The sequence below is a fragment of the Melospiza georgiana genome, chromosome 2 (assembly GCF_028018845.1).
Source record: "Melospiza georgiana isolate bMelGeo1 chromosome 2, bMelGeo1.pri, whole genome shotgun sequence".
Classification (NCBI taxonomy): domain Eukaryota; kingdom Metazoa; phylum Chordata; class Aves; order Passeriformes; family Passerellidae; genus Melospiza; species Melospiza georgiana.
The window spans coordinates 82,213,730-82,239,613 of record NC_080431.1 but is presented as its reverse complement, the minus strand read 5'-3'; the positions used below and the strand labels follow the sequence as shown (position 1 = coordinate 82,239,613).

Genomic DNA, 25,884 nt, shown 5'->3' with positions numbered 1-25,884 from the left:
TCCTCTTGCTACCTGTCCCTACTTTCTTATCTGCATCCTCTTTTCATAGTTCTAGTTTTGAATTTTCATCTTACCTTGATATGACTCCTAAGCTGTGCTTGGCACTGTCATATGTGTGCCCATGCATGCACTAATCCCTTTATTCTTCAGTTACATATTTCACACTCACCTTTTTAAGTAAGTGTTGTCTCTTTTCCATTTTGTTAGTCTTTCTGCGTATGTGGAAACAGTTGAGAGTTGGCTTGTGTAAGCTTGGTTACACAATTTGAGTTTTAAATTGATGGAGTTTTAGTTTAACTTTGGCTGATCTTGTACTAATTTAAAATTTTTACATTTACCAGATCGATTCAATTGTGTATTATTTGTGGTAGAGTATTTTTGTTGTAGAAGAAAGCAATGATTTTTCATAAACTGTCAGTTTGACAGGTAGCTCTTTAGCAGTGAGGATCATGTAAGAATAATACAAAGGCTGCAGAAAAATAATGTGTTGATGTATTTTGTGTCTTCTCTAGGGTGCTTTGGTCAGTGCATGTGCAGATGATGCGCTTCATTTGTGGAACCTCCGGCAGAAACGACCAGCTATTCTACATTCTCTGAAATTTAATAGAGAAAGGTAAGGCTATGTGGCACAAAATAGAGATCTCGTTAGAAAAACAGCACTTCCTGGATTTCTTATAATGCATTTTGCCTTTCTACAGGTGGATATAGATTTGCCTTGAATATTTTTCTTTCAGGTTTGTACCTATGGAACAAAAAGTTCACTTTCTGCAGCTTTCTCAGAACTAGAAAAACTTGGTCGTCTTTATGCCAAAATATTCTTCATTTTACTTCTATTTGTATGAACTGCTGTGAACAGTAATTCATTTTTTCTTCAGACTGGACACAAGCATTCACTTTTGGCTGAACTGTCGTTCAGTAATAGACAAAGAGTACTTCAACTGGCTATATGAGGGTAATAATTATTCTCTTTACCTTGATATAATTTTATTTTTGTAAAATACTGGAAGTTTAGTAGGAATAGATTGTGAATTTGGAAAACTCTGGTAAGTGTAAAGGGAGTCAGAGTGTTTGTCTTAATTTTATTTTATCAGTACCTAATTGTAGGAAACCCTACTAAAAATAGATTAAATGAGTGGTTGTAATTTTCAAACTCAAACAGGATCTGAGCACTTAAATCTGTATTTAGTCACTCAAGTAAAACCTGATAAGATGTTAGGGAACTTCAGTGCTGCACATCTATTAAGAGTGAGAAAAAGTTCCAAGTTTTTCTTAAGGAATTAGGGCAGTAGTCAGGAGACCAAGATGCAGTACATAAATGCAGCAGTTGTTTTTAACTGGAAATTTAACTCATATTTGCATTCTCTTACCATGTGCATTCAGTGTTTATTAAGGTGCAGCAACTTTTTTTGATATTTATATATTTGCTTGTGCAGTGGGAAAAGATCCCAGTACGTCACCAGAGCACCAGACTCATCAAATCTTTAGCTGCAGCTAGTCTGAAAATTATTATGGAAATACATTTTTCTTTGTTGTTTATTATCCAGATACAAATCATATTTGCACAAAAATGTCACTGAGGTGCATGATTTGTAGTAGGAAGTACTGTGTAATAATTTAGGAAATATATAGCCTGATTCCAATGAGTTTATAACCTATAGCAGACGTGTATCAAGGGGTTTGGGACTGCGTGAGAGAAGATGAAAATGAAAAATTAGGTGTGCATTTCTAGCTGCTTCTGGACAGTAAGTTATCATTTTACTCATGGTGAAATGTTTGAATCTTGGTATTCTCATCAGGTAGGTGCATTATTCACAATTTGTCATTGATAAATCTAAATATCAGAGAAGTTTTTCCAGTATATCTTGGTGTAGCTCTCCCAGCCAGCAATCTGACACACAACCTAACCAATCATTGCTTATAAGAATGCAGCCTCTGTTCATCTCTGTCTTCTCTTTAGAGATATTAACCTGTTATCTTGGTCAATATTTTATCAGCATTTCTTGCTAAGAGGAACTCACACACACATTTGTGCTTTGCTAAGAGCAAAACATTTGTCATCACACTTGCTTAATTTTCTTTTTTGTGTGACACCCTAAAACATTGAGCAAAATATTTGCAAGCAAGTTCTTTAGAATACTGCAAAATTTGCTTAAAACCAAATTTTCTCTTTGGGGCCTTTTTTATTAATTGAGGTGCAAGTAGGATCTGAGAATGTAAGTTATTTGTAACAAATGCATAGCTAACTATACTGCCTTCTATCAAAATCTAGTAAGTTGTGTACAAAAAAATACTATTAGTTCTTTTATGTATATTTTTTGTAACTGGTTCAATTGCTGCCATTTAAATAATTTTTATTAGGACATCAGAGTCTGTGAGGCAAATATCTTTCAATATAATATTTTTGAAGAAGTAAGTCCAGTCTTAAATTTAAAAAGAGTTTTTCATAAATATGAAGAAATAACATTGTAGGCAGTTCATTCCATCTCAGGGTTCTCTAGCACTGTTCTAAGTTTCTGGTTGGTTTTTTTTTTAATTATTATTCAGGCACTTGGCTTCAGAATGAAATCTCTTGATTTTTATTATATTTTCTTTTTACATCCATATAAATTTATTTTAAATCATTTAACTTTCAATTTTCTAAGCTCAATTACACATGTAGCATGGAAAATTCAACATAATCCTCTGGGCAAGTAGCAAAAAAGTAAGGCTAAAGCTCTAATTAACCCTCTCAGTTTGGAACATTTATATGCCTAATAGAGGTAAGTCTAAAAGAGAACTTCCATTTTTTTCTGAATATATTTTTGGCATTAGAGAACAGAAGCTCTAAATTATGGAATGGTCAGAGAAATAGTGAATGAAATAATGGTTGCTGTAGCTATGTGAAATCTATGACTAAATGGATGTAAGGGGAACTTGAGAAGCTGATAAAGTCATACGATCAGAATTTATTTTCTTCAAGAAATTCAAAGGTCTGGCTTTCAAAAAGTAATATTTTCCTCACTGGAGGAACAGTTAAAAATACTTTATTTTTATCCTCCCCTCTCCTCTTTGTGGGGGAGGGGTGGTTAAGAGAAAGCAAGATTCATATTGAATAGAGATTCTTTTGTCTTAAGTTTGTGAACCAGTGAACAAGATGGTTTTTAAATGTTTCTTAAAATGCTTGTTGACAGAAAATAGGTTGAAAATATGGATGCATGTCTTCAAAAAATAGTAAGGTATTGAAAGGTGCCAAAAAGGGAAGTGTTTAGAAAGTCAAAGGCTAGTTCTTAGAAGATTATTTATAATATAACTTAATTTTAGATTTAGGTAGCTTTCACATGGCCAACCACTTAATTGTTCAGGTGCATTTCATCTTTGAAAATGGAACACGTGAATCCTTCTAATTTTTCCATTTGCATGTCTCTCTTCAGGATTTAAAAAAAAATTAGGTTTATTCATCAAGTATATTTGTCTCCTTGTTACACTGTTTAGTTTAATTGGGTTTTTTTTTAACAAATGGCAGATTTACTTCATGAGGTGAAACCATATAATGCTATTAAAATTCTAATATTTTTTCTGTTTGTGATGATGAAGGTGATTTTATTATTCCAAATACTTGTTTTATTTGACATTGACTAATTAACTTCATGTAGAATCATTTATTCTGAGGTTTTATGGTGTTTGGTGCATGAACCATAGAGCTGGTAGTTTCTGTTAGACAGATGAATGTTACTAAAATTTTTGGCTATTACTCACAATGCATCAGTCATCGTGTAGTTGAATTGTTTAATTTGCAATTTGCTTCTGCTTCTTGACATTTAAGATTTCAGCATAATGGACTAAAAGCTGCTCTTTAGCAGTGTTAGTGTATAGGTTTCTGCAATTACTTGAGTCAAATTTCCCCAGGTACATACGTACATACATCCCCTCTCTCCCTCCCACAAAAGTAAAAATGTTATTTTCTTTGGATGTTAGTAAAAACATCATTGTAGAGAGCAAAGAACACTTAAAAGCAGTAGTCTTTGACTTAATAGGTAAGATTCAGTATTAAGACACTGAATGGTTTATGAATAATAATTCACTAACAAAGTGCACCTTTATAGCCGTTAAATCAGTTTGCAGCTTCTCCAGATTTAGGTTTTTCTTCTTCTGACCTACTGTAAAACTGATGATGATGCAGCACTAGCAATAATAATTCATAATTCAATGTCTCTTTGGAGTAAGTGTAGAAGGAGCACTAAAGAGACTTAATGGCAAACGGATATTTTCTGTTTTATGGTGTAATGCTCTGGACTTTTTTGGACTTAAGAAAATGATACATTTTTGCCAAAAAGTATATATTTATTTTCTATGAAGTAATCATCTTAGATTTCTATTGCTATATTTGGAATGTAATACAATGCATTAAGAACTTTCAAGAAAATACAACTGTAAGCAATGTGTCTCAGTGCTTGGCTCCATACCAAGAGCTGTAATGATAAGACAGTTACTCAAAGACATGTTTGACAGTAGCATATGGTTGGTAATACATGATTTATGGTTTCTTTTACAAATAGGGTAGACAGGTAAAACATTTTAAACTCTGTAAACATTCTATAAGAATTGCCTCGGTGTTTTTGAAGGTCAAAATTGTGGACACCTTCCATATGTTAGTACCTCTTTTTCCTTTCTTGATGTCATAGGAGATGCCAGATTGATCTTCAGTCGGCATTTTAGGCAAAGTAAATAACTCAGCTGATGCCTCAGGTTTTAGCTTTTATATTTTTCAGATTCTATTCTTCTTTAGTGTGTAAATCTAGGCTTCATCTTAGGGGATAGTAAGCTCTCTCCACAGAACAGGTAGACAAAACAATTCCTTGTCTAGCTGGGGACCCAAGGACAGGTGATCCAGATCTCAGGCCCAAGAGCATAAACAATGGTGGACCAAAGAGAGAAAACAAGGATGGGACTTCAAGGGCTAAAGCTGTAATTGGACAATTAGCTCCAATATGCAAATGGCCCAAAACTTATAAAAGTGTGAGACCCTGGGACCTGTTGTCCATTTTGTAGGCATTTTGGTTGTGCTGCCCAAGGTGCATCCATTGAGGCCTCTTAATAAATACCTACTTTATTCTTTAGCTCTTTCTAGTCTCTGTTCTAGGTCAGCCTTCACAAGGCATCAGTTTTTGGCATCAGCCTACTGGAACTAGACACTGTCTCTATCTGCTGCAAAGAACATTAGGATTAAGCAAAACCACTGGAAACTATTATAGGTCTTCATTATTTTTAATATAATCAGAGCAGACTTCAGCAGGTACAGGTTTAAATATACAACAGCTAATAGATTCCCATTTAATATAAGTGCAGCTGGGGTAGGAAAACCAGCAAGGATTGCAGGGTGAAATCCAGGTCCTATAAGCTAGCAGGTGCTTGTTTCACTTAGGAGCACAGTTCATCTCCTCTGAGCTGGTTCAGGTGTGTTGGCTGACATGGGGGACAGCCCTCCTCTCTTTCTTCTTTAGCCATTGCTGACTGGTGTGTGACAAAAGAGCCAACAGTGCTGCAGCAGCTTAGCCAGTGATTTAGAGCAGCCCACATGAGCAGTGTGTCACGGATTGTTGCATCTTTAAATCCATCTGCTTTCACTCCATACCAAGGCCCTTCTGAGGGGAGTCACCAGGTGACACAATCTCTATAACTGGCTTTATAGAGACTCTTAGCACGTTCTTCAGTGTTAAGGTATGCTGGCACAGAGCAAGAGGAGCCTCTTAAGTGGGCGACTTTTAGAGCAGTTCTATTAACTGTAACTCACTATTAATTAGAAATTTAAGATCTCAACTCCCACATTTGAGATCTTGCAGTATTTGAACAAGATGATTGAGAGTATTACTCCAAATGCTTGGAACAGATAAAAACAAACCAAACCCAAAACAACAAAATAAAGAGAGTGTTTTTAAATAAGGTAACTTCTTGAGTCTATATTCTTTCCTGACAGTAGGAATCTTATTTGCCTTACTGTATCTTTGCAGGATTTTGTGTCCTGTGTTAAGAGCGTTTAAAATACTTTCTCTTTCCTTTTCAGATAAACCTCATCAAAATGACAGCAAGAGGCTATTGAGTGAACGCTGGTGACTGGCTGTGCAGTCACAGCAGTACCTGTGTCTATTCATTTGTATTAGGGAACTTGTGGGCTAGTTAAAGTAGGTTCTCTGTCTCACTGCCTGTTCAAGGAACTGGATTCCTGTGATAGCTTGCCTGCTCATAAATGAACCTCCTGGTTAAAATTGTATAGCTGTGAACTCTGTTTATGCAATTTTAAATGAGTCAGAGGCTGTCATCAAACAAGGTTCTGTACAGTTTCACGGTCATGCTATACAATACAGATTCTGATTACATGGTGTGGTCTAGCATTCAACTATTGCAAAGAACCATAGAACCCAAATATAAAGCAATATTTCACCATAAAGACATGCCAGTTTCTGGAAAGGATGTAAATTTTCTCAGATTGATGATGGAAAAAAAATGAGGAAACCAAAAGAAGCCATGCGATTGGCATTCGCTTCCACATCTTGATGAAGATTTTACAAAACATTCTTCTGGGGGTTTTTGTTTGGGTTCTTTTTGTTGTTATGGTTGGTTTTGGCAGTGGTTGGTTGGTTGGTTGGTTGGTTGGTTGGTTGGTTGGTTGGTTGGTTGGTTGGTTTTATATGTGTAGTGTGGTCTTGCATCAGCATTTGTCACTTTTGAAAGAGTAGTGCTCAAGGGTTTAAAACCCAATGTGTTCATGCAATTCTTGAGCTTGAAAAGATTCCTGAAAGACAAAAGGCTGGAAAGATTCTTCAGTGAGACTGACCCTAATCTTGTTAATGTAATTATTTACCACATGCCTCTGTTCCTCTGTTAAAAAAAAACAACCAAGCAACCAAACAAAAAGCCAAAACAAACAAAACCCAAAACAAACAAACAAACAAACAAAGCCCCCAAAAAAGAGAAAAAAACCCAACAATAACAACAAAAAACAATAAATCAAACAAAAAAAACCCCATTCTTTTTTCACATCTTATATCATGTTATAGAAAATTTCATAGTGCACTTGACCTGTAGAATCAATGAGAGCCATAAGCTCATCCTGGAAAATGTCATGCAGCCCAGCTAAAATGAAGACTGTCTTGGTTATAAAAAAAATCAAGTAAAAACATTTTGGGGTTTTTGGTCTTCAACACAGGTTTGCTGAACAGTCAGCAAAGAGCAAAAATGCAAAAATTAGATTTGCTTATTGATACCAAGAATCAAGAGATTTGAGTTGATAGATTTTTGAGACTGTGCAATCTACTGAAATAGAATGAAAATTCAATTGATCCTTAAAATTTTCTTTTTGATAGATATGTGAGCCTTCTAATGGAATGAAGCTGAAGGGACCTCCTCAGTCTGGATCCCTCAGTTGCACTCCAGGGAACTCAAATACCTTCCTTTCTTAAATGAGCAAGCTGATGATGTTTTACATTAAGGTTTGCTGATCCTTTATGATCCCAGGAAGAAAGGCACTTAAGGCCCTAGAAGTTAGCTTTTCAAAATGTTTTTTTTTTTTAAACTAGCACTACAAAGAATGGCAGGAGATCACAGGGAATCTTGCATCCCTGTAGATGCTGGGAGCCCTGAGCTGGGCATCATCACACAGGCCTTCAGTGAGCAGGTAACCCATTCATAGAAAGTGACACCCCATTTTTGTCATCCAAGTTATTGCAGGATTTTCTTGTAAGGAGACAGCTGTGTGCATTATTCCTACTATCAAACAGAAAGGACATAAACAGTAAAACTTCCTTCTGCACTGTTGGTGCAATCACCATTTGGGAGGTGCCTGCAGGCTTCCCAGGGACAGCAGGCTGGCTGTGTCTGTGCAGCTTGGAGGGGTGCATGCAGGCCCACACAGCCTGGAGACCGTGCTGCTCATGTGGCCCCTGGTGCCTGCCTGGGGTCACCTCTGTGTGGATCCCCAGCTCCTCCACATGCAGCAGTCCGCAGCCAGGGCCTTGCACTGTTATGTAACTACTCAAGCTGAAATCCACTGTTTGCTCTGCAGGAAAATTGTTGCATGTCAGGTTTGGTTTTTGGAGTTTATTTTCACTACAAAAATCAAGATTCTGTGTTTTTCTTTGTAATTTTTTTGTCTTCATTATCTTTTCTTTTCTTTGGGCCTTTTTCCTCGTATCAATTCTCTTTGAGCTGATGATTCATCAAGGAAGCACATTCTAGATAGGGTCCCATCTGTGCTGTGGCCATTGACAATACCATTTTCATTTGTAATCTCTGCAGGAATATGTTTACTGATGCATTCAAAAATGGCATCTTCCTTTCATGTGGCTTCATCTTACCAGTGTTTGTGGTCTTGCTGTGATTGACTAATGCACCCATTACACTTCTTCCCTGATGTATATCTAGCTGGCAGGGAATGTGCTGCTTTTCAGTGCAAGTCCTTAATAGTAGAAGCAAAGCAAGACAGGCAAAATTGAAATTATCTTTTTCCATCAATTCTGTATCATGAGCTCTAACCCTAAAGTGGAAGTTCTTTGAAGTTTGAGGCTGTACCCTTTGCATTTTAAATTTAATTCAATTTCTTGTACTTTACTCATGCAGATGGTCCTTCCTCTCTAATATTGTGTCCCTCAGAGGTTTCATTAGTATTAGTACCAAGATCACTTGTGAAATTACAACAGCTGTAAAACTAATTCTTAGGAATCTCTCAGATATCCAATCAAAAAATTTCCTTTTGCAGTAAAACCAAGTGTAAATTAGACATTAAAAATAGAATTTTATAGTGATTTTTTTACAAGTGCTATATTGAAATTTTTCCTTTTGAAGGATAAACATTTTGAAGCACTCCAAACCTTGGTTAGTCTGTATTTTTAAGTATAGGTGAGAAAGTAGTAATAACTTTACAGTCAGAACATCAGAAATAACATCATGGCTTAATTTCATCAGATTTAGTTTTTTGTGCTTACCATCTTGGGTGGGATTTGTAATGCAGCTGAGTCTTGGTGCCCCTGCACAAAAAGTGCTGCAAGAGCTTAAGATGGCTATTCTAAAATCAGTTTGGTTTCTTTATGCTTAAATTACACAAGGGTAAATGAATGATCTACTCAAAATGAAGATCACTGAAGTCCTGGTCATATTTTTCATTCTAGAATATTAGAAAGATCTCTGTTTATATCCAGATCCAAACTTGAATTCAAGAATCTCTATTCTTTCTAAATGGTGGCTTTTAAAATCTTTCCCCAAAGTAACTTTTAGTCCATCAGGATTCTGCCAATATTATTATCATCAGTTTCATTTCAATTTAAAAAGTCCTTAAATGCATTATGCCACAGTATCTGCTTTTGTATATGTTTGTTAAACAAATTTTCTGAGGGCAAAATGCCTAATATGCTACATCTGAATAACTCTTAGAGCTAGCAGCTGTCTTAGATAGCAGAAGGGCAAAAAAACCCTGAAAGATGACTTAAACCAATCACTTAACACGTGCACACATGAAACCATCATGGCCCATAGAGCTGCTGGAGAAAAATGTGTAGCTGGCACAGTTACCTGAGGACTTAACAGCACAGGGCCCTCTGACCTGACAAACCCCACTTTTCCAATCTACATCTTTCTTTGGGTCTCTCTGGCTGTAGTTTCTTCTATTAGTTCTCTTAGAAAAAAACAATCTCTTCAAAATTAATTTTAAAAAAATGAATTTTAAAAAAACATTCTTGTGAAGTTTTACTGTTCCTCCAATAAGGAAGAAAAACATGTCCTGGTTTATTTAAATTTTGTCACCTGGCTACATGTGATTGTTTGCCTGGGTTTCTTCCTTCTGGAAAAGGTTCCTTAGCAGGAGACATAATGTTGCTATATGCTGTCAAACCTTACATCGTATACTGAGCAGTGTGCTAGTTGTTTCTAATGCTTTGTAAAAAATAAAACATTTTTGTCAGTGGATTTATGCTTTTTTGAGAAAACACAGGGTAACATGTTCTGTTGTTTTCACATAGCAGCTATGTTGCCAAATTGCTCTGAGGCCAGGTTTGGATAGCAAAATTTAAAATACATGCTCACAGCTATGCATTGAACAGCTGTTTCATGGTTTCAGTCATAACAAATGAGAGGCCCAATACTGTAATACAAAATGCATCATATTAGACAACATTAAAAAAAAGTATTTTAAAATATATGCAAGTTCAAGCAGCATAAACACTCTACGCTGTCAATCGGAATTTTCTTGTTACAGTTATAATGTAGATCTGGGAATTACATGGTTTTCTCTTTTGAAGTTTTCAAATTAGAGTTTTGAGACATCTTTCAGAGTTCTGTTCAGATCTTTCCTTTGACCTTTGTTAGATTAGATTTCCAGTCATTTCTTAGAGCAGTGAAGAGCAGTCACCCATTCAGTTGCAGTAAGTAATTTGGTTCTTGGAAATTGCACCACCTCTTTCCTGCCCAGACACATGTCAGCTTCGAGCAAGAACCCAATGCAATGATTTAGGATACTTTTCCTTCTGTCACAATAAACTCTGGGCATTATTCCAGTAAATCAGAAATAGAGCTAGTAATGTCAGTGTTGAGATTATATCATTAAACAGTACATGAGCAGGAAGAGAAGAGAGACTGCAGATTGCAGAAAAACAAGGACCATTAATCACAGAGTCCCTGTCTACTGAAGCACAACAAATGAGAACAGCTGGTCTCCAATAAGTCTACATGATTTTAATTGATGGAAGCTGTTAAGGAAAAAAGCATGCATACAAAGAAAAAGCATACACATGTAAAATTATTTTTTCTTTGAAGTCAATTTCAGTATCTCAGTCTTATCCTGATTTTAGCGTTCATTCAAAATAACTTGATTGATATTGATATAAAATTGAGTTTAAACTTATTTTAGTAAGAATGGATGATAAACACAGATTTCTGTATGCTGCAGCTAGCAGAGGGGGAAATACTAACATATCTTTGGTTTACTTTTCTAACAGCTCTGTGAAGTCAAGCTGTTAAACAAAAGACAAGTTTCAACCTTTCATCTTTAAGCTAGGTCCCAGTTTACTTTTTTGTAACTATGAGATTAGAAACCAAAAACTGCATTTTTGATTTATGTATTCAATGTTGGATGAAGGGATGAGAGAAACTCTACCCTTAGGTGTTTGGGGTTTTTTAATGCAGATGCTACAAAATCAATGAAATAAATACATCAAAAACTTTCTCTTTTGAGAACATCATCCTCCTGTTCCAGCCTTTGTTATTTGGCTTTCTTTCATTGCTAACTTACTGTGGCTCTTACTGTGCTCTGTATTGCCCATCACTGTCACTGTGTTTGGTATTACCGCCTCATTTTTACTTAACCTTCAAAGAAATTTATGAAGGACAAGTGAAGTATTACAAATATGAAATAGTGATTTCACAAGTCAGTAGACAAGAGAAAAATCATGTACGTTGTCTTTCCCCTGAAGATGAGAGCAAGAGTCTGTTTTTCAACCCTATTTCATTAATTTGCTCACCTCACTGATTTTGTGGAACTTTTATTCTCATTTTTGTTGTGTAATGACCTTGAGTCAGCATCAGAAACAAATTAAAAGTCAATGAAAGTGTGCTGGTTTCTTCCAGCCTCTTTTTCTATTTAAGGAAATGTGTTTCCATGTAATTTCCTTATCTCTTTCTTTTGGGACCAAGTGTTCATATTATACCTATTCGATCCACGGCATTGCTGTTGTGTAATACTAAAGATCTAGGCAGGGAGAAAGTGTCACTGTCAGTGATCCTGCTCCTACAGGTAAGACCTCCAATGAATTTGCAGTCAACACAATAAAAGGGAGTTGACAAAAGAGCATGTCTCTTTGCTGTGCATTTGCCCAAGAGGAAGGAAAGTAATTTTCTGTCATTCTGAAAATGAAACAAATTATCTGTAGCACAGGCTACCAAAGCTGTACATCCCATTGCACACCAGGATTTCAAGAGTGACTTCTAAGTTGTTCTTGAGCTCCAATAATGCCCATAACTTGCTGCATTGCTTGGAGTTATTGAGGGTGGGAATTTCAGTGCCTGAATCTCATAGGAAGTTTTAGTGCAGCTGTCTTTCTGTATGTATTATGGCATGTTGGACAGACCAGGGTGACCTTTTGTGGAGTTGTAAATAAAGGAAAGAAAGAAAAGAAATAAAACTGGGGAAAACCAAAGGTCCTGTGGCATGCTGTAGACTTTGACTGTCCTTGTAAAGAGTTCATAATGACCTCATAAGATTTTATCTAAATACATAGATTAACTCTTCATTCAAGGGAAATCTCTGGGTTTACTAATTAATCAAATGCAATGCATCTAATGTATTTCTGAACATGCTTTTTCTGATTTGTTCTAGGTTCTTTTAAGTTAACTGCTTGTAAATAATTTATGTTGACACCCATTGCAAATGTTCATATAGTTGCTACACTGATGTCCTTTGACATGAGCATTTCCTAAAACAAGTATTTTTAAATGCTGTAAGCTATTAACTACAGCTGTAATTGCAAAGTCATTTTAAATACTAAGTGCACAAGTCAAGAATGGGCCTAAGTTCAGGCTTTTAAGATTGTTTCCCCTGTCCAGAATGTTTACACAGAAAGTTGTGGCATTTGTAGGAACAGCCTACTTTTATTCTCAATTTTTTTAACAGAAAAGAAGGGGGAAAAGAAACACAATGTACTATTAATAGTGCTTTACCTTGAATTTTGTATTTTCATTTTTAACTCTTTAAAGGATCAGTCCCAATTTCTAAAAAACAGAATGCTCAGAATGTGCCAATAGATCCAATGAAAAAAAGACACAAAACCAAAATATCTTGAGAAAGAAATTGTGTTCCAGCTGCATTTCTTAAAACTTTATGGGTGTTTCTTTGGGGGTTTTTTGTGCTTCTTGTATTCCTGTTTCTTATTCTTGTAAGTTTCTTATTTATAATATTTCAGATAAGGAACACCATGAAAAATACTTGTATCTTAAACACTTTGAAAGCAGCAGTGGACCACCAGCCAGATGACATATCTAAATAATTGAATGGAAAATAGCTGCATAAGCTTTTTTGTTTTGTCAAAATAAATGTGTTAGATATCAGCACTATTTAAGCCTATTGGCCTTAAATGAAACTCTAAAGTGAAAATGTTTTCTTAACATTTCTTCTATATAGAATTTGCAGAAATTGAAGTGGGGGTGGGGGAGAGGAGAGGAGGATGTCTTAATTATATGTAAGATGTTCACAAATAGCTAGAAGTATACTTTGCTTAGGATAATTTGTATTGAAATTATAGTTTAGAGGTGGAATCCTGATTTGTTGTACTCAGCATTTGTATAGAATCTCCCATCACTGAAATTCTTTAAATCAAGTGGTGTCTTACAGTAATTTGTTCTAGCTCAAGTAGTAGTTAATTTGAAGAAATCAGATTAAATCAGTATTAAACAGAAGAGAGGAATCTTAGAGGTTCATTTCCTACATTCCAATCCACAAATTAAATTTTTGCTGTTGTACAAGCAGCAGTCACTGTGATGAATACTTGCATCTAAACCAGTACAAAACAAAGACAAACAAAACTGCTCTCTGGACTGATTGGGTAAGATGAATAGTCTGAGATACCAAACTTGAAAGGAACATTGAGAAGCAGAAGCCTAGAAAGTAACTCTTACCACTGCCTTGACTCATTTTTCATTCATGTTTCTTTTTAAGGAACATGTATTAGATTGCCTCATGTAAAGCATTTTATTTTACTGTCTTACTTTAAAACATTGATCCCTACAGATAAGAGGTGTAAGCTCAAGTAATGTCTTCAGGTGATCCTACTGTCTGCAGGTATTGGTTGTTCAGTCAGGAAATAGGCACAGTGGTATGTGAGCTAAATGATGACTTGTTTCACAGTTTTCAATTGTAAATAGTTTGTGACTTTCATTATTAAGTTAAAATTTATTGGTAGAGATGACTCATGGAGTATTTATAAACAGAATAGTCATGTTCAGCTCTGAATTTGGTGGAAAAATGCAATTAAGTTTTAGTTCTTACCTTTCTCATTAGATAGATACTCTTCATCTACCCAGTCCTGTCATCACCTTTATTTGCAGTGGATGCACTATAGCCTTAAAACCACAAATATTTATGCAGTCTGTATAACACTCTGGAAAAAATCCAGAGACAGAATTGTTAATGCAGTATTTTGAGAATATAATTTGGCTTAATATTCCTCTTATGTCCAGATATTCCCAAATAACAATGGGGTTTATCCCATGTTATGCTGTCACCAGGATGCAATGCAGTTTGTGTTCAGGGTGTTTTTCTCTCTATTTCACTTTCTTCTATGTAAGTAATTAAAACATAAAATAAAACAGATCAACTGATTTTAATTCAAATTAAAGGTTGACTGTTGCTAGCAGAAAATATATGTGAAAGAGATTTTTCTTATTTTAAATTAAAACTAAACCACATTATTAAAAAAACAGGTTGACTACAAGTATCAATCTCAAAGGCATGTTTGGTTCATTCACTTTCCACTAGGATCTGTGTGTTCAGGACTGGTAGAAATTTTTGAAATTATCTTGTATGGTATTTGGAGAATCTAGTGTGAATAGGAGAAATACTCATGTTGTGATTAGTATCACTAAGACCCTGAAAGGAAGGAACTCTCCAGATATGTTGAACTGCTCTCTATTTCATTTGGCTCTTAGTCAGCCAGTTAGTAATTTAAAGTATTTCCTCTGCTCTTACACTGGCCCTGCAGACTTTGCATACTCTGTAAGTAAGTTAAAATGAGAGTTGAAGTTAAACATTGGAACTCATAATAATGGAATTCATCTTGGGTTTCTGCCTTCCTAGGGCTTCCTGGTATATAACAACACCCCCTGTAGCAGAGGAAATGTTGTTATTACTGTGCACAGACCCAGTTCACATCTATCTGGGGAACTGCACAACCATCTGCTGAAAACACATCACATCATGTGGATGGCAGACTGCATGAATTGCTGCTATTGTTTATTGTTACATGTCTTACAGTGCTGATGAGCTCCAAATTTATATATAGACCAGGAAGAAGAATAAATACCTCCAGAGGCCAAATAGCTCATCATTTACTTTCTTTGCTAGATCTGCTGGAAACTACTCCTTTCTTTCATTGTCAGTAGCTTTAACCTGTGCTTCTGTTTAGGCACTTCAGGTCAGCTGCAAATTACTTTGCCTGAATATCTCACCAAATCTTCCTGTGTCCATTTTGTGACTTAAAGCAATAGTCTCAGCTTGAATATCCTCTACTAAACTGAGGGAGAAGAAACCTTACACTTCCTGAGAGTAGTGGGTAGCCAGAAGCTACCTCAGTCCATTTTCAACCCCTGGAGTAGGTGTGCTTTGTTTTGTAGCACTTTTGTTAAAAATTACCAAAATATTAAGGGAGTGTGAGGGAAGAAAATAAATCCTGTGAAAATAATTTGTGCTTGCTGCTGGAGGGAGAAGAGAACTGATACAAAGTCATTAACCCCCCTCAGCAGCTGTAGTTTTTTTGTTGGAGTGAAGAAATCCTGCAGAAGTCAAGAAGGGAAGGGCTTATGCAGTGGTTTTCCCCTTTTGTGAATATTCACTGAAGGCTACACAGGCCACAGAGATTCTTCCTCTCTAGAAGAATCCTTTCAAAGAGCTGCTTTCAAAGAGGACCTGACATAACATTGGCAAGTACCAGGGATGCTGCCCAGTCTATCAGGTGGCAGTGCCAAGAGAACAGCTCTTAGGAACGCCCAGCTGAAGGAAATAGCATGAATCAGTGGGAAGCACTGAAAGCACCAGAGGATGCTGCAGAAAATCCCTGGAGTCAGGAAAAAACCCATAATCACTGCAGTGAAAAGGTAGACTTCTGATAGCCATAACCTTCTTCAGAAGGTGATTAACTTTCTCAGCAGCTGAATTCATCCATGCTGGAGCAACTCACTGTAAATTGGGTGTAAGACAGTGGCAGTCCCTTAGGAGTCCCTGAGAGCAGAAGGCTGGGCCAGGACTGTGACTGGCGTGTCCTGCAGCTACTGGGCTTGCTTCCTGACAGCTACTCATGTTCCCAAGGTAATGCTCCTTCATGTTTTGTCTCCCTCTTTTCCTGTAAATTTGTGAGATTTCCATGTTTCCTGAGAACCTGGACTCTGTAGATTATTTTGGTAGGATTCTGAAAGGGAGCTCAAGCTAATGGGTTTTTTCTGTAGGAACTTAGAGAAACAGAACTCTGAGAGTCAGTGCTGGGCATAAGGAATACAGAGTCTCTATGCTTGTTCATATTTAGGATTATCTGTATAAAGGGAAAAGCCATAGTGTAAATTTAATTGCATTTTTTGATGTCTATGAATGCACGACTGAATAATTAAATTGGAATAACTGTTTCTCATTTTGACAAAAATGCAATTTACTTTCCACCCTTCAGCAGGTCTTCCCACTCACCACCAGCAATAGTGTTCCAGGAAACTTTTCATGCTAAAAATAGAAAAAACAAAAATAACAAAGCAGAGGCAGAATGAAGTGCTCTCAAAATTATATTTTCTTTTTCCTAGAGGAATACAATTAACACAATAAAGATTATTTTAAGTAATCTGAGAGTTTTTACTAATACTTTAGAGGCTATAGCATTCTAAATTATTTTAGCATTGTAGTATTCTACTAATATGCAGTGAATTTTTGGCCATGGTTGTTAGACTTTACAGTGCTGAAATTTTCTGAAAAACATACCTTTTCAAGATTTGCTAGTCAGAATATATTCCTTTCTAAAATAAAGTTCAGTGTTTTGACAATGCCTCTTTCTGTTATTCCATTATATCTCTTTTTTACTTACATAATTTATGTAAATAATATGGGGGTTTTTTTAGGACCGTAGCAAAATAGTTTTCCGTACTAAATTCCAATTTAAGCATTTTAGTTAGTACATCTGATTTTTTAAAAATTACTATATCCTACAGAATATTCTATATCTTGGTTTGTCATTTGGAAAAAAATATAAGATTAAGATGTTTCAGACTTTTCTGGCAGAGTAGAAACACCTTTTTTTGTATCAATTCATCAATTTTTTGCTATTCCTTGTAATGATCCATAAGATTTATGTTGTCATTTGCTGCTAAGAGTGTACAATATCCACATTTCTGGCTGACTCTCTGTAAAGTGATCAACAATGAGAAAATCCTCAAGTTTTCATTTAATTTTGTTGCATATTATCTGAATCAGATTGACAATCTGATTAAACTTTGTCAGAAGCACTTCATACTGACATAATTCAGTACAACCCCTAACTTCTTAAAAAGAAAAATAGCCTTTCTTTCTTTCTGGCTTATTGACTCGTTTTTGTAATGGCATCAAAAGACATCTTAATTTGCTTGTGGGATATATGACTAATAGAGTCATATAATAGAATACCTTTCATCCCCAATGAAAACTACAGTATGAGACTTGATTGTTTTCTCTGGAAGAAATCGTTATGCAGTTTCAGTACTTACTGAGATGGAAGATGTTCATTAAAAATCTGGGTCTTGCTTCAAAGCTTCCAAGCCTCAAGTCAAGTTAATATTTTCTGTAGAAGTGAAAAGACTATAATATATAAAGCAGCTTGAATTTCATTTACATAATGTAAAATAAAGCTACTTTAGAGAAGTGCAGAGTTTTAGGAGAATATGAAAATCATATGGGTTTGTTTGGTGAAGCCTAACAATATATTGTATTAAAATGCCTAGTAATCCCCAAACTCTAATAGGTTTGTTACATACCTGGATTGTCTCTAAGGGAGTGCTATTTTCTTATAAACTCACATATTCTAAAAGGTTTCATAATGACATTTATGCATTTCATAATGTTTAATAACAGTTTGGGTAGACAATAAAGATTCATAGGGTAGTTTTCATTGTGAAAGAAAGAGCATGCAGGATACTTTCTTACCTGGCTGTCCTATACATTTGGCAGAGCAAAATTATATCATTTAAGAGGAAATAGTTAGGCTTAAGAAAACAGGCATGGCTGTGGTGCTTTTCTTTCTAGCCTTTAGCAATACCTAAATCACTTTTGGTCCTTCATATTGTGCATCCAGGCTTAGTAGTGACTGGTGTCTGGGATTTCAGATAGGTCAGCAAGATATTAAGTCTAGTAACTTATGGCCTAACTACGTTTTGGTAGTTACTACATTAGTCTAGTTTTTCTCTTGCTATAGGACCTTGTTTTTAAAGCATTATGTTCTTGAAATTTTAAACCTAAGGCAGGCAAACTGAGGACATGCAACATCTGGGAATGCTTTTTCTGTTGGTTGTTGTGGCAGTGGGTCCTAGAAATTATGACATGGAAGCAAATCTCAAAAAGGATGAAAAGCAGCCCAAGGCAGCCTCAAACAGTGTGTGAGGTGATGTTGAAACTTTATTCATAATCAAAATGTTGAATTCATTCTTGCACATGGGAGATCAAGTTTTCTGCAGTACCCTGTAGTGGCTTGTCCTTGGGTTTAACAGAGGACTGAAAAATTGCTTTGTCCTAGGTGGACTTGAACCTGCTTAGTCTGATGACACTACTGCAAGAATTTGGAGTAGCAGCATTCAAGTCAAGTAGGGCTCACTTTGGAATTTAGGATTCTTTTGTTAGTGACTAGACAGCTACATTTTCAACACTTTCAAGCCAAGATTGTCTCCTCTTCCTGTAATTTAACAGTTTACTGCAAACAGGTGTTGGGTGATCTTCAACATGAAGGGATTAAGAGGGTTTATTAGCCAGAGAAGTTTTTTATGGGACCTAGCAAAGCATCCATATGCTTTACAGTGCAAGAAAGGAGAGTAGAGATAGCACAGAAATGCAAGAAATGAAACAACAACAACCAAAAAAATGGACTAAACAAGAATTTAACCAGAAGTGAAGGAAATGGTGCAGCAGAAGAGAAAGCAAAAGAAAGAGAGTTGTTTAAAGGAAAAGGATCAGGAAAGATGTGAACAAAAGTCCCATTTGAAACTATAAAGCCAAAAGGGCAAATGGTTCCTGGCACCTGTTATGAGCAGAGGAATAAAGCTCATAGCTTGAGCTCCATCAAGAATTATGTAGGTGGCATGTACCTACTGCAGTTGTTTCTGTTGGATCTTTGTTGGTCTGACTGTATCCACAATATCAGTATTATGTTGCTGCTTGGAGGCATTTTCAGTTATGCCTTCTAAAATATAGCTCCCATTCTCAAAGCAATTCTCTTGAAAATGCTGGTGCTCTTTCCACTGAAAGCTCTGGAATTATTGCCAAAATTAGACAACTGATGGTAAAATTTAGCCATGTACAACAAAGGCTATCTCATATTTAGGTCTCACTTTAATCAAAAAACAAGATTTCTGTGAAGGGTAAGCCTTATTCCATGATTCCACAATAATTTTCTCCATAAATTACAAATGTGACGATTCCATATTTCAACTGTATTCAATCCAGTGTGATGCATAAGTACAAAAAAAGTAATATTCCTCACTTGAATGAATCTAGCTTTAAATGTACTGGCAGGTTTTAGATACTTGGAAAACTATGAACTATGCAAATACTGGGTATAATCTGTTTGGAACCTTTTTGTTTGTTGAGAGTACTTTACAGGGAATCATGACATAAAGTATATTTAATTTGTATAACTATTGCTCAATTCCTTAAAGAGTGGCAAATGCTCTACGCAGAGGACTTTACTTGACTGAGAGAGCCAAATTACTGAAAGATTGCCAACACCCCCTCACTCCTTTATAATAAACTCAAAAAATTGCTATACTATAAAAATTAATTTTTTTAATATGCATGTTTTTAAATACTGAATGTACTTTTGTGGTGGTTGAAGGTGCTAAGGAAAAAAAAATTGAGTTTGTATATAAAAGCCAGAAATAATCTGTTTGTGGAACTGAGTGATAAATATAATAACATGAGACATACCAAGCAAAATACCTGGGTTTTTTGTCAACATTTACAAGTCTGTACCATAAGGTTGGATGAAGTTTCAGTCTCTGTAGGTAGCATGCATTCACTTACATTTTAATAGCAAATGTTTTCTCATCTCATAGATTTAGTTTTGTTTTAGTGTGTGTAATATCTATATGATATAAAAGTAACCTGAACTCATTTGTCATCTGTGGAAACTTTTATGTATTATCATGAGGAATTGTCATGACATCTTTCCAAGCTAATGTAGCACTTTTTCATCACCTTGTAATGAGTGTAGGGTTCAATGTGTCTGTAGTAGTTCAGTTTTGATAAATGCTTTTATCTAAGGCCCTGCTCTTCCAGATGGCAAATAAATGAATGTTTTCTTGTGTGAATTATGGTATAATTCTTCTGTTGTGCAAAACATGAATTCCACTGATGTTCACAAAAGTCTGTTTGACTGGATAATCTGCTTATTCTGAGAAAGGATATAAGAAAGCCTTCTTTCAGAGTCTTGAATACTATAAAGTGCAATTTACATACTCATGGAGATAGATAGACTTAATTCAATGCTCAGGTGATGCTTCTCTTTTGTCCTGGCCTTAATATTGGCAGGCAGGATGGCCCTGTTTTGTTTCATGTTCTCTTTTATCATTTTCCTGGAGGTGACCCCCAGAACCTGCACATTCCTCAGAATGCCTTCTGGGCATGTTTTTCTCGAGTTATAAAATGGGAAGAATAATTCTTTCAGCTGCAAAAGTGTTAAAAAATATTGTTGATGTGGTATTCAGTCACTTTTATTTTGTTGTTTTGTGTTTTTTTTTTCTTTTCCAGGATTACTTACTGCCATCTACCTTTCCAGAGTAAATGGCTTTATGTTGGAACAGAGAGAGGAAATACACACATTGTAAATATTGAGTCCTTCATTCTTTCTGGATATGTTATCATGTGGAACAAGGCAATAGAGCTGTAAGTGCAGATAAATTTTTTTTTTCATTTGTATATGTGGTCACTTTCATAGCTGTCTTAAATTTAATTTTTAAGAATTATTTGGTTTTTCGAATATGTCTGGATCTTTTGAGGCCTTTAATTTCAGTGAATGCATTTCCAGTATTAAGTGGTTTTTTAACAGGACATTAGGAATCAGATTTATGTTGGAGACCATAATTATATTTCATATAAAAAAAAATAATGGTGTACTGTTTAACTATGAAGTTCCATGAAATACAGTCTTTAATCACTAAAATTCAGATTTTGCTATTTTTATGAGGAAAGCTTGATCTCCATCTCCTCCATCCTGTGAAGAGAATAATGGAGCATATTTGCCCTAAGATTCTACAGAGAACTTTTCTTCATTGAGCTGTGAAATCATTTAGATGAGAAGGGACAGGAGGAGGTCTCTAGACCAAGCCTCCTGCTCAACACAGTGAGAATTTGAAGGTTAATTCAAACAGACCAAAACCTGATTAAGTGATAGGAAATATAATGAGTGCCTATTAAATGATAGCTCTCTAACAAGCTAAGCAAGGTGCCTGTGTTTTGGGTATGAAATGGAAAGAGACATACAAAAATCTGGGATACATTTATGCTTCCTGCAAGTAAAAGCCTTGACAGAAATGAAAAATTCTTTCTCTGCTGGTCCCTCTGTGAAGTTCCAGCAAGAGGAACTTCTATGGGAAAGCTCAAAGTACTTCTTGCAGTTTCTGAGACATTTGCTTCGTGTTGTGAGAGACCTGTAACCTCTCATAGTAAACTGAAATACACTGATCTCAGTGAACCAAGAGAACAGTCAGTAAGAACAGGGTTACAGGCCTGCAGTGTAACCCCAGTTCTCAAAAATTCCTTCCTTTCTTTTCTCTCTATTATTATTATTATACTAATCACTCTGTCCCCCAGGTTGAGCTGATGCCTCATTTTCTTTCTCCCTCTCTGCCCTTACCAAACTTCATAGGCACAGTTGTAAAATTCTAGGTTTACCTTCAAAGGGCATAAAACCAAGGATTCACATAGTAATCAGGATTCAGTCTGCTGGTAAATCTTTCATCCAGATCTCAATTTTGGAATGTTTGCTTGTTCTGCCCCTGTGGGACTGCTTGGCTCTGGTTAGTAGTTTTGGCTGCAAAAAAAGTACTGCTGGAAAACATGGTTTCCACCAGAGTATGATAATTTTGATGAGTTATTCAGGTGGAAAGTATCCTATTTTTTTTTCTGTTTCTCACTTTGTTTTGGTGACATTGACATATTGGAGGGCTTTTTAAGTCCTCTATTTTACAATGTCTACATTTACTGCATTGAGTAGATAATGTCTTTAAGTTTTTGGGAACAACATGTTTTCATTTTGTGTGCACTTGCAATTTTCTTTCCTCCAGAAATTATGATGTTTCAATTCTATAGGGAAAGAGATCCAAAAGTTTTTTTATGGACTGGAAGCCTTCCACCAAGTTTCCCTTTCTAATTATTTTAAAATTCTTCTGGATAAATGTTTTAAAATTATTTTAGTGGCCACAACAAACATTTTTCATGAAAGTAGAGTAGAATGATGCTCCCCCTTTCTATGTGGAAAATAAGGGTTGCTTTCTTACAAGCTTCACAACTGATTTTTTGACATAGGCTAGATGCTGTGCAATATGCTCCCTCTCTAGAACCTTCAAGAAAGCAAGCAACCCCTCCTAACTATCTTCTTTGCATTTTCTATGCAGGGAAATATCTAGAATTTCAAAATTTTCTCTTTCCATAAGTTGTAAAAGGTAATGACAACATAATAAACATAGACTTTGTCACCTCAAGTACTTGGAGGTGCTGCATGGTTACCAAATTGGGTTCTTCTTCTAAACAGCGAGTTTGCCATGTACTGTTTTGTTGAAAGGTGAGCACAGAGGTATTGAATGAGGTATTCATTCATTACTGCTTCTAGTTCTGCCAGTCTTACAAGGATAAATTGATCCATGTAAGCCGTGTGCTTCTCTAAAGCTCCATCCTTTCCATCCAATCTTACCGTGTACTCCTTGATATGGAGTGGAGGAAGTTGTCTTTGTCAATCTTTTGCAGGTGGACAGGGGATCCTATGTGTCTCCAGATTAGTTTCTCTGTATTAGAGGAGGAGGCTGGTGGGAATAATTGTGATGTTTGCCACAGCAGCCGCTTTTATAAATGCTACAGTCCCTCTGAAGTTGAAATTGGGTGACTCAGTAAAGTAATTTGAATGCTCTCTGGTAATAAATTCTGATGTCTCTTCCAGTACTGTTGCTTTCCTGCACGTAAAATGGAATGTAGATTAGCTTTTAGAGGAAATGTTATTACCTTTAAATGTACTTCATGGGGATGAACTTATGACTGTAGACTTTCCTTTAGAATAGTACTGAGAAAAATGTTTGAAAGAACACTTTTATTTTGGGCCATGGGTATGTTCTGATTCGATTATATTTTTAATCTCCACATTATTTTCATATAATTTTTGCATATTTTTCACATTTTAGTATTATAGAATCATAAAATAATTCTAGGCTTCTCTAGAATTTCCAAGACCAACTTCCTGCTTACAGTAAAATCAGATTGTCCTGGGTTGTATGAGTTCACAGGCTCTGTTGATGTTAGGTGCTTTCAAAGACAAAAGAAAATAGAAAAATATATGTATGTAAAATTCAGGAAAATCTTCAACCTTACCAAGAACAATGTAAAGGGCAATGATGCTCAGAACATTATGTTAAATTCTGAGTCAATGATAACATTTCAGAGTCTGAGGTTAGCTTGAAGATGTTACAATTCTCTATAAAGCTTGGAAGGAAAGGGATTACCTTTGGTGCAATCATATGTCTTTCAAGCTTATTGGCAAGGAAAGACCAGTAAAAGCCATTGCTCTGCTGCTGTATTCAAGTCCTCAGCTTAGATTGAGGGTTCATAATTAAAATTTTAAGCGTGTCAAGCTTGTGTATCATCTGCTCTAACAAGCCTTAAGGAGTTCATCCCTCTTCATGCAATTCTCATCCAGTTTCTAAAACTGAAGGTCTACCAACATAACTTCTCTTCCTTTTAATTGCCCCCTCTTACTTTTCACTAATTTGTATGTACTTCTAATGAAGCCTCCATGTAACCCTCATCCTCAGAAACAACCAAATAGTTTGTCAGTGAGGCCTGTCAAATGCCTGCAAGATTTTTTTTTTGTAACAATGATTCTGTTGCAGTGAAAGACTGAGGTGAAAAGGCTTGGTAGTTTGAAGACTTGAAGGGGAAACCGGTTTAGATGTAACATTTTTAGACTTTGCATATGATGCAAGAAATCTGATCATCTTGTCCTGCACAGCTGCTTTTACTTACAAAGTTGACATTTGGTGCAGAGGGCTTTTTTGTGATTTTCTTGTCTACTTTTGTATCTGAAAGATCTCTGGAGCACTATTTTTTTGAGTGATAGTGGTTTTATGCCATATTCAGAAGCATCTAGTGGAGATACATGTGAAAAAGATGATTGCAATATATATTTCATCAGAAGTGACTATTGGCTTCTCTTAGGAGAGAACATTCAGTGAGTTTAAACAGAACCTAGTGTTAGTTAGAAATTAAGGCCTGAACAGATAATAATGCAAAGGAAAGAGATTTTTTTTCTTTTATTTTTTCATTCTTTTCTTTTTTAGATTGTTTTCAGAACTGAGTCGTAACCAGTTCTGGAAGGTACAGGAAAATTTTCCTCCTTAAATTATCTGCACTGTCTGTGTCTCAGTGGACCTGTCCTTGAACAGAGCTAAGAAAAAACACAAGCATATGGGTAGAAATTCTTGTCTCAGCCATTTCTATCATCTCATGCATCATCAATACTTCAGGCCACAATAAAGCAATCTTCTCAGCTAAGAATGAATAAATCAAAACTTTTTCACTTGTCATTTCTCTGTCATATAGCAGAGATAGTCCTTTGCCAGAGGGGTTTGAGGCTCATGATACTGTTTGGTTTTCTACTCTCTAATAAGCAAACAGTTTATCTCTTTTCCTTCCAAATGTTTGGAAACAGCTTTGGAAGAGAAAAATAGTCAATGAGCCCAGCATGTCTCCATTTACTCCAACTACAATGAGATCAATTTTCACAGCATGATCATACATTTGGGAAAGTCATCTAGTGTTGGAAAGGAAAAGAAGATCTTTATATGTCTCTTCTGAACTCCAAAAATGAAAAATATGCATTATAAGCCCCCAGTAAGATTCCAGTGTTTTAACACCCCACTATCTAATGAATGAAACTTGCCAAAATTTATGGGATTTGAGAGGTCAAAGAATTGGGCAGACTGGAACTGAACTATGACAGAGCCATAACTTGGTATCTCCTTTCTTATCCCTTGGTTTGCCCATCCCCATTTCCTAAAATGGAAACTCAGAGTCAGTAGATCCATAGCAGTGAGAGAAAGCAGTGGATGTTTTCTTTCTTTTCCCCCTCTCCTAACTGCTTCTATCACTTTATAACACCAGATTTTTATCCTTCTCAGAAATCATTACAGTACTCCAATTGTGCAGGCTATTTTTTCTTTCAAAAGGAAAATGGTTTTGATTTGATTCTATTTTGTCATAGCATATTTTTACCTGCTTTAAAGATTGTCTTGGTATTTGAAGTTCTTATGACAGTATTTAAGTCACTTAATTTCTTAGAGTGCATAAAACATTCCAGGATGATTGAGGAATACATCATCTGTGTGTTTTCCACATTTTGCTGTGTTCAGATTCTACCATTGCTAAAGTCTTCTTTTTGAGCTTTCTAACTGTAGGATAAAATAATCAAATAAAAGCTTCCATCCTTACAAGTCTTTTGAAAACTGTTTTATGGTGACTGCTGCCTTAATTTCAGTGGCGTTCTGAGTAAGAGTCGTGTCTAACATCATAACCACTCTTTGATTTCCCCAAATGAATACACACCAAGTAAATTAATACCTGCTGCTGTCAGGAACAACTTCTGATGAAGTGCAAAACAACTCAAAAGTATCAGTATCTTCTTAGCAAATGCCTAGTTTTAGTTCTGTACAGCTGTCATGGGAATCTTTGGTTCC

General features: G+C 35.8%; 1 protein-coding gene across 6 annotated transcripts in view; it reads left to right on the top strand.

Annotated features, from left to right (window-relative positions):
* STXBP5L (syntaxin binding protein 5L) overlaps nucleotides 1-25,884 on the top strand; it is a 180,383-nt gene that overhangs the window by 69,041 nt on the left and 85,458 nt on the right. For all 6 annotated transcript variants that reach the window (XM_058044368.1, XM_058044390.1, XM_058044360.1 and 3 more), the window contains exons 4-5: nucleotides 513-613; nucleotides 20,696-20,830. In XM_058044368.1, coding sequence (XP_057900351.1) covers nucleotides 513-613; nucleotides 20,696-20,830 — 236 coding nt within the window. The remainder of the gene's footprint in view (nucleotides 1-512; nucleotides 614-20,695; nucleotides 20,831-25,884) is intronic.